Source organism: Kogia breviceps, chromosome 14 (assembly GCF_026419965.1).
Source record: "Kogia breviceps isolate mKogBre1 chromosome 14, mKogBre1 haplotype 1, whole genome shotgun sequence".
Classification (NCBI taxonomy): domain Eukaryota; kingdom Metazoa; phylum Chordata; class Mammalia; order Artiodactyla; family Physeteridae; genus Kogia; species Kogia breviceps.
The window spans coordinates 68927499-68944051 of NC_081323.1; the positions used below are offsets into that span (position 1 = coordinate 68927499).

General features: G+C 39.3%; 2 protein-coding genes across 5 annotated transcripts in view; one reads left to right on the forward strand and one right to left on the reverse strand.

Annotated features, from left to right (window-relative positions):
• The window catches only part of LOC131740776 (acyl-coenzyme A synthetase ACSM5, mitochondrial-like), a 131555-nt gene that overhangs the window by 105521 nt on the left and 9481 nt on the right, over positions 1-16553 (forward strand). The window contains 6 exon segments of the mRNA XM_067013288.1: positions 12490-12535; positions 12538-12654; positions 12928-13007; positions 14967-15093; positions 16003-16048; positions 16051-16082. Coding sequence (XP_066869389.1) covers positions 12490-12535; positions 12538-12654; positions 12928-13007; positions 14967-15093; positions 16003-16048; positions 16051-16082 — 448 coding nt within the window.
• ERI2 (ERI1 exoribonuclease family member 2) overlaps positions 11711-16553 on the reverse strand; it is a 29085-nt gene continuing 24242 nt past the window's right edge. Inside the window, exon 11 of one of the 4 annotated variants that reach the window (XR_010836553.1) lies at positions 11711-12200. Coding sequence is in view for 1 of the 4 variants with exons in the window: in XM_067013283.1 (XP_066869384.1) it covers positions 12157-12200 (44 nt within the window). In the remaining 3 variants the exon portion in view is untranslated. The remainder of the gene's footprint in view (positions 12201-16553) is intronic. The other 3 variants (XM_067013283.1, XR_010836549.1, XR_010836551.1) reach the window with 3 other exon arrangements.

Here is a 16553-nt window from a genome sequence, read left to right on the forward strand (position 1 = left end):
ATGCCAGTCTCAGATAAAAATATTCCATAAATGTTAGCTGCTGCTGTTTTATTGTAGCTGTTGCTAATTGGAAGGTTTGATGAGGGTAATTTTTATCAAACCAGAATTGAGTTTAAGGCCCAGGCTTTTTGTGTTGGTCAGTTGGCTTTGAAGTATCTCCAGTCGCCATTTACTGATTCCCAGGACCCAAGAGATACCTTATTATATCTAAGTGTGTTAATATGGAAAGATTTACAAGATACATTGGAAACTGGGGAAAAAAATCAAAATGAGGTATGTATAGTATGAACCAGTTCATGTTTTAAAAGGAAATATATATGTGCATATATGTACACATACATACATACATATGTATATGTGTGTCTTAATCCTATATATATGTATATGTATACATATATGTATATACCACACACACACACACACACACATATATATATATATATATATCTCAAAATGATGCTTAGTAAGAAAGAGTTCTGTTGTTCTGCACATTTCTCAACTAAAACTCAAAGCTAAGAATTAAGAGGCACTGTCTCTGCCCTTTCCAGTATAAAAAGAACTGTCAACAAAGACTAAGGCATGTCTCTCTAAGTTTGGAAAAAGTTGGCTCAGTTAGCCCTGCTATCCCCATACCACTCTGCCTCTCAGTTTACATCAGAAGCCTGGGGACAGGAGAGGAGAGAGTGCTTTCACCCCCTTTCCTGCTTCTAATTTCTACTTTAGTCAATGTCCCTAAGAGTGTATTCACCCCCTTTACAGAGAGGGGCATCAAGGGAATCCCTCATAAAGGTTAAAGGTGCCTGGAAGAAGAAGAGACTGGCATCATATTCTGGGTTGATGTCCCCTTCCTCCTGGCTAAGAAAATGAGTCAGAATGGGAAGTAGAGGCAGATGGCAGGGTACAGAGAGTGAGAGAATGGGGAGGGACAACAGAGAAGAGGACTGCCACCCAAGATAGGGTGTTCTAAAGATGTGTGAGTATCTGTGTCAAGTAGACTCCCAGAAAGTACCTGGGCTTAAACAAGTAGACCCAACAGACAGAGAATTAAAGTCACACTGTCATGGTAACTCCTCTTACCCTAATCTTTTTTCCTTACCCTCCAAAACAGAGGATCTAATGTTTAGAATTGGGAGGGGGGAAAATGTGTCTGGGAGATAGAAAAGACCATTTGTCTCTATTCCAGGCATGACAGTGGGAGGAGCAGCAGAAAGAGTGGCCAGCCCTCCTGTCCACTGCAGATCCCCAGAAGCACAGAGCAAGTCTATGCTGGGGAGAGGGGAGCAGGTACAATGTATATGGAGTCTGAGATTTAAATTTTGAGTGGACAAACTTTTAATAACTGAAAATGATTGTAAAGTTGTAGGACCATCCCAAGAAGTCTTTCATTTTTGTCAGTTTGATTACTATGTGTCTTGGCATGTTCCTTCTTGGGTTTATCCTGCCTGGGCCTCTCTGTGCTTCCTGGACATGGGTGACTGTTTCCTTTCCCATGTTAGGGAAGTTTTCAGCTATTACCTCTTCAAATATTTTTTCAGGTCCTTTCTCTCTCTCCTCCTTCTGGGACCTCTATAATGCGAATGTTGATGCATTTAATGTTGTCCCAGAGGGCTCTTAAACTGTCTTCATTTCTTTTCATTCTTTTTTTCTTTATTCTGTTCTGTAGCAGTGATTTCCACAATTCTGTCTTCCAGTTCACTTATCCGTTCTTCTGCCTCAGTCACTCTGCTATTGATTCCTTATAGTGAATTTTTCATTTCAGTTATTGTATTGTTCATCTCTGTTTGTTTGTTCTTTAGTTCTTCTAGGTCTTTGTTAAACATTGCTTGCATCTTCTTGATCCTTGCCTCCATTCTTTTTCCAAGGTGTTGGATCATCTTCACTATCATTATGCTGAATTCTTCTTCTAGCAGTTTGCCTATCTCCACTTCACTTAGTTGTTCTTCAGGGGTTTTATCTTGTTCGTTCATCTGGGACATATTCCTCTGCCATCTCATTTTGTCTAACTTTCTGTGATTGTGGTTTCCATTCCACAGGCTGCAGGATTGTAGTTCTTCTTGCTTCTGCTGTCTTCCTTCTGGTGGATGAGGCTGTCTAAGAGGCCTGTGCAGGCCTCCTTATGGGAGGGACTCCACTGGTGGGTGTTGCTGGGTCTTGTCCCTCTAGTGGGCAGGGCTGTGCTCAGGAAAACTTTAAGCAACCTGTCTGCTGATGGGTGGGGCTGTGTTCCCACCCTGTTGGTTTGGCCTGAGGCAACCCAGCACTGGAGCCTACAGGCTGTTTGGGGGCGCTAATGGCAGCCTCTGAGAGGGCTCACACCAATATGTACTCCCCAGAACTACCGCTGCCAGTGTCTTTGTCCCTGCCATGAGCCACAGCCACCCCCTTCCTCTGCAGAAGACCCTCTAATACTAGTAGGTAGGTCCCGCCCAGTCTCTTTTGAGGTCACTCCTATTTTTCTCCTGGGTTCTGGTACACACAGGACCTTGTGTGTGCCCTCCAGGAGTGGAGTCTCTGTTTCCCCTAGTCCTGTGTATTGCCTGTGATCAAACCCCACTGGCTTTCAAAGCCAGATTCTCTGGGGGGTCCTCCTCCTGTTACCAGACCCCCAGGCTGGGAAGTCTGACGTGTTGCTCAGGACTTTCACTCCTGTGGGAGGGCCTCCGTGATACAGTTGCTCTCCAGTCCATGGGTCTCCCACCTGGCAGGTATGGGATTTGATTTTATTGTGATTGCGCCCCTCCTACTATCTTGTTGTGGCTTCTTCCTTGTCTTTGGCTGTAGGGTATCTCTTTTGGTAGATTCCAGCATTTTTCTGTTGATGATTGTTCAGCAGTTAGTTGTGATTTTGGTGTTTTGGTAAGAAGGGGTGAGTCCATGACATTCTGCCATCTTGAGCTCAAGCCCCCCTCCAAGAAATCATTAAGTGATGGAAAAGGGATATTGAATACCAAGGGGGAAAACAGAAATTGAGGGGAAAATAAAGTTTTGAGTTAAGACTCATTTGAAAAACTACATATAAATAGTTACATATATATGTAATTTTTATATAGATATATATATACAGAGATTTACACATATATATATATCTCCCTCCCACCCCCTACACACACACACCCTGTTTTGCAACACATTCAGTGACTACTTTATTTTTTATTTTATATCATTCTGTATTTTTTATTTTGTTTCTGGCCACATGCATGTATTCTTTTTACAGGTTAAAATAAAGTACCATTTACTTGATGTGGATATTCACAAAAGTATTTCTCTTTCCTCCTTGGGTCTACAGCTAGACTAATTTCTCAACCCCCTGTAAGTAAGGGTGGGGAAATGTGGGTGGAAGCAATGCATGCATCTAGGCCTAAATTCTTATGAGATCCTCCACAAATGCACTCTTCTCTCTGATGTTCCCTTGCTCTGGCTCTCATTCTCCTGCTTGCCAACTTGCTGATTTTAGAGTATCCAATTCAGGACTCTTAGGAGGCCTAGGGGAGAGTGAAACCTGTGAATATAAGAATTATGACTACTTTGTGGAGGGGAACTGTCCGGGAAAGTACATCAACCAGGAACTTCTGCATTAGACTTAAGCCTCTGAGTTTTGGGTTTGTTTCTACAGCATAGTCTAGCAAACTTTAACTAATATACTGGGAATCTAAAGTTTGTTCAGAATGTCTTTACTATTTTTGTTAGAGTCTTATTGTCCATAGTGATTATAACACTGTTCTTCTGATAAATTGAAAGAACAGGCCTCATAACAAAATGAAGAGAACATGGGTTTTGAAGTCTGATCTGAGTAGAAAGCCCAGTTATGTTGTTTTTTTCTGTAGACTCATAGGGAAATCCTCGCCTAGTGGCCAGGCTTCTGTTTTCTTGCCAAAACACCACATCATGCCTTTTACTTTCTCCTTACAAAATGTATATGAAGTAGACTTCTATCTGGAAGTAGATTACAAGATGATTGAGACAGTACTACAGACTTTGTTCTTTTTCCTGTAGAACCATTTATGAAAATATTTTTACTTTTGAAGGATTCTCTTGTTATTGCTTAAATTATTTGGGGGAAATATTCATAACTTCAGACTATTTTACCTGTTGAGAAAGATTTAGTCAACCTTGGCTGGTGTGACAGGAAATCAGGAGTGAGAGAATGTTCCAGGTAACTTTTTTCCACTTTTGACTTAGTTATGCCAATTCCACAAAACATACACACACACCCAGCTCTCTGCAAGTGATGGAAAAGCTAGTGGGGCTCAGAGAAGGCCTGCCATTTTCCCTCTGCGTTTGTATATGTAGGGGGCAGGGTATATTGGGAAGAATAAAAATGGAAAGATGGGGTCTAATCACATATCAGTTATGTCACCTTGCCCTTTTCCCCTTTCCCCTTCTCTTGGGAACTTTATGGGTAGGCAGCTTAAGGGCTATTTTGACATGTTCATTATCAAAATCTTTGCTCCAGTTAAGTTGATTGTAGGTGTAATCAAACAACTTGACATTAAAGTAGAAGGATATGAACCTTCCAACAGAGTCACTTTCAAGTTGTATGACTTATTTTAAGGTTATTTGTTCTCTACTCAAATCATTTCCTCATATTTTTTTTAAAAAAAGGGCATAGTTCTATTTTTCTTACAGAGCTGCTATATGACATACAAAAAAATTCAAGAAATGGTAATTCTTTTCCATTCCATGTAAGAAATGGTTCCAACACTAATCCCATTTCCCTTGTTGTTGTTGTCTTATGATGGAAAAGGGGGTATGTTAAAAGAATCTCTCTGGATAAAGAAGATGTGGCAAATGTATACAATGGAATATTACTCAGCCATAAAAAGAAACGAAATTGAGTTATTTGTAGTGAGGTGGATGGACCTGGAGTCTGTCATACAGAGTAAAGTAAGTCAGAAGGAGAAAAACAAATACCGTATGCTAACACATATATATGGAATCTAAGAAAAAAAAATGTCATGAAGAGACTAGGGGTAGGACTGGAATAAAACACAGACCTACTAGAGCATGGACTGAGGACATGGGGAGGGGGAAGGGTAAGCTGTGACAAAGTGAGAGAATGTCATGGACATATATACACTACCAAACGTAAAATAGATAGCTAGTGGGAAGCAGCTGCATAGCACAGGGAGATCAGCTCGGTGCTTTGTGACCACCTAGAGGGGTGGGATAGGGAGGGTGGGAGGGAGACGCAAGAGGGAAGAGATATGGGGATATATGTATATGTATAGCTGATTCACTTTGTTATAAAGCAGAAACTAACACACCATTGTAAAGCAATTATACTCTAATAAAGATGTTTTAAAAAAATGATCTATAAGAAAACTCAGAAAGTCATTTCAATGAGCTCAGGAATAAAATTAATGAGCAGAAGGCATATTTTACGAAAAGACTGAACCTCTAAAAAGGAAACAAATAGAAATTCTGGAGCCAAAGAACTCAATAAATGATATAAAGAATGCAATAGAAAGCACTGGAAATAGAGCAGACCATATGGAGGAAAGAATCAGCAAGCATGAGTACAGAAATCTAGAAATGATCCAGGATGGAGAGGAGAGAAAACTAAGTTTTGTTTTTTTTTTTTTTTTAAATGAATAATTTCTTTTTTTTTTTTTTTTTTTTTTTTTTTGTGGTACGCGGGCCTCTCACTGTTGTGGCCTCTCCCATTGCGGAGCACAGGCTCCGGACGCACAGGCTCAGCGGCCATGGCTCATGGGCCCAGCTGCTCTGCGGCACGTGGGATCCTCCCGGACCGGGGCACGAACCCATGTCCCCTGCATCGGCAGGCGGATTCTCAACCACTGCGCCACCAGGGAAGCCCCTAAATGAATAATTTCTAAGAGAACCATCTCATTCCATTAGGAAAGGCAACACAAGGAGATGAGAACAAGAAGCGAACAGAGAGTTTATTTAAAGAAATAATAGCTAGAACTTCCCAAACCTGGGGAAGGAACTGTATTACAAGTCCAGGAGTTACCTCAATTATGTACAAGTCCAGGAAGTTAATTACCAGGAAGCTAATTACCTCAATGCAAAAAAACCTTATCCAAAACACATTATAGAAAACTGTCAAAAGTCAATGACAAAGAAAGAATTTTAAAGGCAGCCAGGGAAAAAAAGACAGTAACCTAAAAGGAACCCCCACTATACTATCAGCAGATTTCTCAGCAAAACACTAATTTGAAAAGATATATGATGTCTATACATTTATACAAAATGACAACTGTGAAGCAGAAATGGGCATTTCATTTCTGGAAGTTTTGAACTTTCTTTTTTTTTTACATGAAACTTAAATATTAGTAGGTACCCTCCTCAGAGAGGCCATCCCCAGGCAACCTATCTAGAACAGCTCCTCCCCCTACCTTCACCCAAAGTGCTCATCCTTTATTTTTTTTAACAAATTTATTATCATCTGATATTGTATATGTGTTTCCAGTCTGTCTAGAATGAGGGCAGGCACCTCTGTCCATTTTGTCTTCTACAGTATCCTTAGCACTTAGAAAAGTGTCCACCACAGAGTAGGCTTCAATATATCTTTTTAATGAATAAAGGTATCCACTGTATTTATAATTGTTACTGAGTCCAAGCTCACTCTGCTCACTGCAGGACAGGCCAATAAATCAGGAGACGAGGTGTTGAGGCAACCAATAGAGACTTTTTTCGGAAAGCTGGCAGATGGAGAATATGGCAGACTATGGTCCCCCAAAAACCATCTTATTGAGGTCTGGATGCCAGTTCCTTTTAAAGAACCGGGAGGGGGATGAGGTGAGGAAGTAAAGTAAAAAGGCCATTTATCTTGCAAAACATCTCCTCCAATGGCCTGCATTGGGGAGGGGATGTGTTAATTTCTTCTTTTCTGCAGCCATTCACAGGTGGGCAGGGTCAGAGCGTCTCTCTGTGAGCTGAACAAAGGCACTTTAGTTTAACAGTCAGGCAGGGGGGCAGGGTTCCCAGTGGCAGGCCATTATGTGTGCTTACAGCTATAGACAGTGATTATAATAACAAAAGCAAACGGAAAGCAAAAATTAAAGAAACAGATCCAACATGGAGTCAGATTACGTAACAGATCCCTGTTACGTAATCATCTAGGACATCACTCCAGAGCAATACCAGAAGATTGTTTTAAACAGTGTAATGCTTCCCAAATGATAATTTGGATAGGAAGAGGTTTAATAGGTAAGACTGATCACTGTTAATAGATTCCTTTAAAGATATTTTAGGAATTATGTATTGGCAGAACTTAATTATCTAAGGGTAATGTGTTTAAATAAAGTACTTCTTCTTGGTCATGAAATGTCAACAGTGGGTTTGTTGTTAAGTGCCTTTAAATTATGGAAAAGTGTTGGACATGGCAGGCTTACTACTTATCTCTAGGTGCAACATCTCGAAGGAATAACCCTGGAGTTAAAGCCTCATAAAAATTGCTGCATTGCTTTGATTAGAAAGGGAAGATATTCTAGAGAACCTTGTGTTTTGGTCCTGGTTGTCTGTGTCTTGAAGGACTCCATGGGAGGGACTTGTCCTTTCCAAGATGGAAAGATGAGCCAGTGTCAAGAGTCCAAGAATGGGACTTCCCTAGTGGCTCAGTGGTTAAGAATCCTCCTGCCAGTGCAGGGGACACGAGTTTGATCCCTGGTCCAGGAAGATCCCACATGCTGCGGAGTAACTAAGCCCATGCATCACAACTACTGAGCCCACACTCGAGAACCCACAAGCCACAACTACTGAGTCTGTGTACCACAACTACGGACGCCCAAGGCACCTAGAGCCAGTACTCCACAGCAAGAGAAGCCACAGCAATGAGAAGCCCATGCACTGCAACGAAGAGTAGTCCCCACTCGCCGCAACTAGAGAAAGCCCATGAGCAGCAATGGAGACCCAACACAGCCAAAAATTTTAAAATAAATAAAAAGTTTTAAATAAATAAAGAGTCCAGGAATGACCAGATATATGTTCTTCAAACTTCCTTGCCTGCTGTGTCACCAGGAAGAGGAAAAAACATTATAAACTAAATGCTTTCCACCCCTACTTGAAGGTCTGGAATTTGAGTGGTGGAATCTGGAACACAGATAGAGACAGAGATAGAAATATGATACAGATATAGATATATTCTTGAAAGTCCATTGATCCTTAGAGAAAATAATAGCTAAATTTTATTCAGTACTGTTCTAAGCTCTATATGCATTTTAACTCATTTAATCCTTAATAATCCTATAAAGAAGGTAGTGTTATTATAATCCCCATTCTACAGATGCAGAACCTGAGAATCCCAGAGGTGAAGTAGTCTTGCTCAAGGCCAAGCACTAAGAGTGTCTGGCTCCAGGACACACTCTTAACCATTACTCTACACCTTACAGTGTAATTTACAGGAGGTGGGAGTAGAAGCACAGAAGAGATAATTGCCTCAATCCTTCTCTTTGGAAAGAAACCATAAAATATTCATGTATGTTTTAAGAAGCACTGAACCGAAGTGGTTAAATGTACAGCTCTGAAGTCAGGCTGCAGGGTTCAGTCCATGCACTGCCACTTGCTACTTCAGTGATCTTGGGCATATTATTTATAGGGTGGAGTAAGAATGCCACCTGCTATATCAGCAAACAAAGGATGTTGTGGCCATCAAGCCATCAGCCACTGTAGCTGCCCCTGATGGTAAAGCCCTGAGGGAACTCAAGATGGGAAAGAAGAGGATCTTGGCGCTCGACAGTTGAGGTGCCTATCAAAGGAATGATTTCAGTGAGCCCAGACTCTTGCATCTTCCCATACACAGAAGAGAGCTAAATTCATTAACTTGAGATGTCAGGTTTTCTTTAATTAACAGTAATCTTTTGATGTTCTAACTACCTGGTTTTTGTTGTAAAAACCACCCCTATATATCCTGGCTTCTCCCTTCACCCTTCGGAGCAGTCCCTCAGAGATATCCGAGAGGCTGCTCCCGGGCTTACATCCTGAGAAAGTCCTCCCAATAAAACATAATTGTCAACTTTTATGTTGTGTATTATCTTTTTAGTTGACAATAGCTTTTGAGTTTTGTGTTTTTTGGTAGGGATTAAATGTTAAAACATGCAAAACACTTAAATAGCACCTGGCACTCAAAGTACTAAATAAATGTTGGGTAATATTACTTTTCAATCAAAACCCTCTTCAAGGTGAATGTTATGAATGGTCTCCAGATAGAAGATAATTATCCAGGATTTAATACCCTTTCATGTTAGGTCAAAAGGGTCATAGACTTTGAGATCCCTTGAAAGGCAAAAGCATAATACTGAAAGGAAGACAGATACCTCGCCTAGAAAACCAACTCACTCACTCTGAGAAATACAGAATGTACATGAGTTATCTACACTACCCTAACATGGTGAAGGAAATCCTTTCTAAACATTTTCTTTTCTTCTCCTTTAGGGACAGTTTTAATCCAGGAACCACTCAGATGACCCAGAAAGACATCCTCTACTGACTACAATCTTCAAAAGCAAAGTGCATTATTACCAATGATGTTTTAGCTTCAGCAGTAGATAGTGTTGCATCTAAATATGAAAATCTGCACTCCAAGCTAATTGTGTCTCAGAGCCCCAGACAGGGGTGGGAGAACCTCAAGGAGATGATGAAATGAGTAGCCATAATTGTTGTAGAACAGCTTCCCAAGAAGAAACGCAACATTGATAAGACAGTCAATCCATGACTGACCAGAAAAATGAAAATTAAAACAACAGACAAAGGGAACAACTGGTGATTATTCCTGCACTTATAGTGCAAAGCTCTGAGGCAATAAGGAGCTGGCTGTGTTTTTCATAGGTTGGCATCTCAAGGAAGCACACCCTAAGACAGAGATTAGTTGTGTAAGAAGTTTGTTGAGGAGTTATCTTGCATTAAACACCTGTGAAAGAAAGGGAAAGATGTGGGATTGTACTTCCAAAACAGCCCTCAGCCAGCCTACTGAGATCTCTGGAGTTTGGATAGCCCTTCAAAGCTCTGCCCAGCTAAAGCAAGAGGTCCTATGCTGATCAGTAACTGGGTATGGGCTGTCCTTAGGAGGCATGACCTTGAGCAAGGCAGCTATCTTCAGTCAAGGTAGTATCTAAAGGAGGATCCTAGCACCTGGAGGGAGTATGTTTTTAAATCCTGCAGCAGGATCTAGGAGGTGCATCACAGCATCAACCAGAGCTGTTATCTCCCAGGGGAATTGATCAATCCTTCTTTGTAGGCTGCATCATTCCCTTGCTGACAGTAACATTTCTATCAGGTTATAGTATGAAGACTATTTAATGGGTGCAATTATAAAACTGAATTATACTGACGTCCAAGCCCTGCTCTGGGGTGCTTCCAGGGGTCACTTGGAAATCTCGCCAAGTATTGGTTATATTTTAGCTTTAGGGTGGCAGCAAATTTCCTTTCTGGAATGAGCTTCCTACCTTTACTCAATGATTTTGGAGCATGCTGGCAACTATGGACTTGTTCCTACCTCTTCTAAAATAGTTAACGTTTATTGAGTTATCAAAGGCCAAATTCTGTTCTAATAAAAATGTTATAATTGCACAATAGCTAACATTTATATGGCACTGATTATCTGCCAAAAACTAATCCAGGCACTTCAGATATATTCACTCATTTAAATATCACAACAACCTAGGGAGTAGGAACTGTAATTATACAAATGAATAAGGTCAAATGCTAGGATCTGGCAGAACTGGGTTTCAAACTTAGGCAGTCTGGTTTCTGAGCCCACATTTCTAACTGCTATGTATAATGCTTCTGAAAGACTGGTCCATTAAACCTGCCTTAGGTTTCAAGAGTAACCATATCTATGATAGAAGTGATAGGTACACAGATAGTACTAACTTTTTTAAAGAAAAAAATTACGGAATTATAGGCTAAACATTTGGTTTATCTTTGTTAGGATTTAAAAATAGCTTTTCTATATTTCTCATGGCTGGATATTTCTGATTCATTCATTCTCAGCTCAATATTCCCAAATAAAATTCTGTATGCTTCTTAGACACTCAAATGTGCAGTTTACCTCCCCTCAGCTGCCCTGATATATGACATGTATCAAAGCCCAATTATCCTTTGGAACCAAAACTTTTTTCCTCTTTAACTGAGGCGCTTCCTTCCCTAGGTGGATACTTAGATCCTCTTCAGTCTTATTGTTTACTATATTCAGAACTATGTAGACTCTCTTTTTGGAAACAGAAAAACCATCCTTTTGAGGGGTCAGCAAATGTTTTTTATAAACGGGATGGATAGTAAATATATAGGCTTTGCAGGCCATGCAGTCTCTTATCATACCTACTCACCCTTGCTGTCATAGTGTAGAAAGCAGTCACAGACAATATGTAAAAGAATGGACATTGTTGTGTTCCAATAAAACTTTATCTGCAAAAACAGAAGGCAGGCCATATTTGCCCTGTGGGCTATAGCTTGATGATCCCCGCCTTATACCATTAGCCATGACTTCTATTAACATATCCATTTTTTAAAAATCACATTTTTCTTCACATATCCATGATTATAAGATAAGATCATAGAATCCTCTTTCTGTTGGAGGTATGATAAAATTCTTGAGTTTTTTAACTGCTTCAACTCTTCCTTATACAGTAAAAAGCTATGAAGTCAACTTGTTATAAATGGGCTATTGACAACAAAGTTTAGTTTGCTTCTGGAAAGCACCTTAAAAGATGCAGAGAGATGGCTTTTTTTTTTTAATATTTACTTATTTGGTTGCACCGGGTCTTAGTTGCAGTGTGCTCCTTAGTTGTGGCATGTGAACTCTTAGTTGCAGCATGCATGTGGCATCTAGTTCCCTGACCAGGGACGAACCTGGGCCTCCTGCACTGGGATCAGAGGGTCTTAACCACTGTGTCACCAGGGAGGTCCTGAGAGAGATGGCTTTTACCTTGGAATTCACCCTAAGTCACTGGAGCCTGATCAATGAGATGAAGAGGTCTGAGTAAATCCTTCTCTGTGGTAACAGTCTGTGACGCTGCGTTTGGGACTTCCCTGGTGGTCCAGTGGTTAAGACTTGGTTAAGACTCTGCGCTTCCACTGCAGGGGGCATGGGTTCGACCCCTGGTCAGGGAACCAAGATCCCTCATGCTGTGTGGTGCAGCCAAGAAAGAATCAAAACTAAAACAAAAAATATGGTACTGTGTTTAATGTGCAGAATCATTGTAATTCTTCCTTCATAGACATGCCAGTGACAACACCACCTGTGTGAAGACAAAACACAATGAGATGATGGCCCTTTTCTTCACCAGCGGAACAAGCAGATCTCCTAAAATCACCGGACACACCCACAGCAGTTTGGGTTTAGGATTATCTATAAATGGAAAGTACTCTCACATAACTGTAGCTTGAAGTGTCAGTGCTACAAAGGTGATGATTCCTTTATTGGTATTTTAAATTTGTTTTCATATATATATATATATATATATATATATATATATATATATATATATATATATATATATATATAAAGTCTATTCTTTGTTTACGCAGGTTCTGGCTGGATTTGACCCCTTCGGATGTCATGTGGAATACCTCAGACACAGAGACACAGGCTGGGCAAAATCTGCATGGAGTAGTGTTTATTCTCCATGGATCCAGGGAGCATGTGTATTTGCACATTATTTGCCACGGTTTGAGCCAACTTCCGTCTTGCAAGTAAGGCAGAGCAAAAGAGGTCAACATTTAGAAATGCATTAGCACTGTCACTGACAGGACTGGTGAATAAAGTAACTTGCGGAAATCAGAGTAGACAACATGATTTAAAGTATTTCATGTCTGTAAAATCAATAAGCCTGAAAAGATATACAGAGCAAAGGTATGAGCATGTTTACATTAGAATAAACAATGTTTTAAGTTGTGCTGTTATCTACCACAGACACTTAGGCACTTACTAAAAATTGTGGTAAGACCACTTCTTCTAAATTGCAGACACTTTACAAGTTTCCCGTCACAGTCTTCTGTTCAGCACCAACTGCAGATAGAATACTTGTGCAGAATGATAAGACCAGGTAAGAAAGGTTGGTGAATGGGCACTTAGTGGGAGGAGGGGAGAGGAAGAAGAAGAAATATTATAAAATATTTTTTAATATTATAAGAAATATTATAAAATATCTTTATTTTATAAAATAAAAGATCTCTCTGCCTAAAAACATAGCTCCAGGCCAGTAGGTATGGGGTTTAGCAATCTCTTCTCCCCTTCCTTCTTGCTTACATTCTGTAAATGATAATTACTATATCCAGGGCGGTTTCCCTCAAGCAAGGAGAGGAAAGGGAGGGTTCAGCCAAGTGTATAGCTCTGAGCCCAGTAGTTATGGATAAGAAGGTGTTTATCCTTTGTATGATGACTGTTACTTGAGCTGAGAAAATATATGTCACCCCTATTTAAAACCCTATCCTAGCAAACAGGAAAGAAGATGAATGTCCTTTATTACTGATTCCATTTGAAAGTGTGGACTGATCACTACTTTTAAATTGACTTTATTTGATTTTTGAACAGGAAACAATTCACATGTCGTAAAATTCAATAGGTATATAAGAATATATTAGTGAAAGTCTTCCTCCATACCTTGTCCTCAGTCTCAGTTCTCCCTCTCCCTGAGATCTATGCATGTACAAGCCAATATGCATATGTTCTCCCCCTCTGTTATAATGGGAACATGATATACACACAGTTCTGACGAATACATCCTGGAACTGTGCTGTCCAGTTTGGTAACCACTAGCCACATGTAGGTATTTAAATTTAAATTTTAATTAAATTAAAAATTCAGTTCCAGACTATAGCTAATAATACCGTACAGTAAGTCCCCCACATACACAAATGAATTCCGTTCCGAGAGCACATTCGTAAGTCCAATTTGTTTGTAAGTCCAATGAAGTTAGCCTAGGTACCCAACTAACACAATTGGCTATATAGTACTGTACTGTAATATGTTTATAATACTTCTCACACAAATAATATATAAAAAACAAAGAAAACATTTTTAACCTTACAGTACAGTACCTTGAAAAGTACAGTAGTACCAGCTACATCACCACTGCTTTTACACTTGCTTCCAGACATCCTGGGCTTGAAATAAAGATACCGTACTACTGTCCTCTATACAGTACTGCACAGTAAAGTACACAAAAGCACAACCACTTGTAGAGGATGCACGCACGTGACAATGTATGCCAGACACATGAACTAACTTATGTGATTGGACATGCAAACACACGTTCACATCTTTGAAAGTTTGCAGTTTGAAGGTTCGTATGTAGGGGACTTACTGTGTTGTATATTTGAAGTTGCTAAGGGAGTAGATCTTAAAAGTTCTCATCACAAGAAAACAGTCTTGTAAATACATAGGGTAAGAGATGTTAACTAGACTTGTGCTTATCAGTTCACTATATACAAACATCAAATCATTAACGTTGTAATCCTAAAACTAATACAACATTATAAGTCAATCATACCTCAATGAAAAAAACTCAGGGCCTCAGTTGCACTAGTCATGCTTCAAGTGCTCAACAGCCACACAGGGCTAGAGGATACAATAGTGGACAGCTCAGCACAGAAATTTCTATCATAACAAAAAGTGCTATTGAACAGTACAATCCAGGAGCTTCTTCTTTTTTCTTAACAACTGTAGAGTGTTCTGTTGTATAAATACTCCACAATTTAACCAGACAATTGGTAAACCTTTCCTCACTGATTTAACATATTATGTGGTACCTTCCCTAGGGATGGCATGGCTTTTCTCTGCAACAAATCACGCCCCCGCCCCAAATAAAAGGGAGAAAGAGAAAAAGAAAACAACTGGTGTCTCGGGAGTCAATTTATGGTAGAATGGTTTGTTTATTTTGTATTGGAGAAGAGAGTTGGGGGGAAAACTAAAACACTTTGTATGAAATTTCACTAGAAATAACCCTAATTTCCATTTTTTCTCCATTTTCCTCCTAAATTTAACTCGTTATCTGTCTTCTGAGAAACTATAAGTTCAAAAACTTAAAGCACTGTGTAAGTGCTGCAGAGTCAATCAACTCTGAAGTGACTGAAAAATGGAGAAACAGGACAGGTCTAGATATCCACGAAGGATATGGACAGACTGAAACGGTATACAGACCTCACTGAAAAGACAGGGCTGGACTCAATTCAGTCAGATGAATAAAAACCAAAATGTTTATTATAGCTTTGTGGTTGAGGGATAGGGAGGGAGTGGCGTGATTAGAAGAACAGTTAAAAAAAAAAAACTTGAGGGAAGATAGTTGCAAAAAAGCTCTGTAACAGATACAGTTTAAATAGCCATTCATTGAGGAAAGCCACTATATAATTGATCAGGGCCGGGGCATTAAAAAATTTTTTTAATTAAAAAATACTAGATGTACAAAAACATCTCCCCTTATGTAATGAGGAAATTTCTTAGGGCTACCTCAAAAATAGAAAATGCTGAGCTCCTTGTTACTTGAAATATTAAGTTTGCTGGACAACTCTTTGACAAGCACACTCCAAAAAGGTTTCTCTAAAGAGCTTGTAGAAATAAGAAGAAATTCTAGAGGAAATGAATGACATAATAACAAAAGTGGTTATTATGTAGGAAAGGGAGGGGTAAAATGGAGCAGATATGGGAAAGGCTGAAAGAAATTTTTCAGTGTGTCTTTTTATAATGCTTCAATTTATGAACTATGAGAAAGTAGTATCTGGTCAAAAATTAGAATATCAAAAATAAAATAAAAACAAAAATTGACGAATTTACTAAATAGAAACAGCATAACAAGTATCATGCGAATGAGTACAAATGCTTTCATAAATATGGATATTTTAGCAATTATAAATTTAGTGTTATAACTTTATTATATTTGTTTAGTGTTTATCTCTATACTTCATGAGAGCATAGAATGTTTTATTTTGAGCCTGTTTCACAGTAAGTTCTGAATAAATATTTGTTGAATGAATGCATGGTGGATGAATGAATAAATTTAAGTTATTTGCAATGTTATTTTACTCTTTCTTCTTCTTAACTAGGTACTAATCTGTGGAAATTTTAAGGGAATGAAAATTAAGCCTGGCTCAATGGGAAGCCTTCCCCTACTCTTGATGTTAAGGTTTGTATATCCCTTCCCAGGAAAATATTTAACAACCCAATCTGTTTACCACCTACCCCACTTCTATTCCCTTAAATTCCTAGTTTTGGTGATGATTATGTTACTTCTGTGATATCTTAACTTCCATATAAAGATGGAAATGGGTTAGAAATATTAGTTTATTTGTCTCTTTTTTTCTCTCAAAAGCAGTTCTTATGCCAAATAGTTCTAAGCATTTTATAAATATTAATTTCCAGAAGGAACCTATGAGAGGCATGGCAATATTAGAACCGTTTTACAGATGATGCCCAGAGATGTTAAAGACTCAACCAAGGTCATATAGCTAGTAGCTGCTAGTGCTGAGATTGAATCCCAAGGAATCTTGTTCCAGTATCCATGCTCTTAACTGTGACACCACACTGCCCCTTCTGGTTAGGGAGCTCCAGACCTCCTAAAAGGGTCAAGTAGGCCAAAAGAGGCTACAGTTTACAA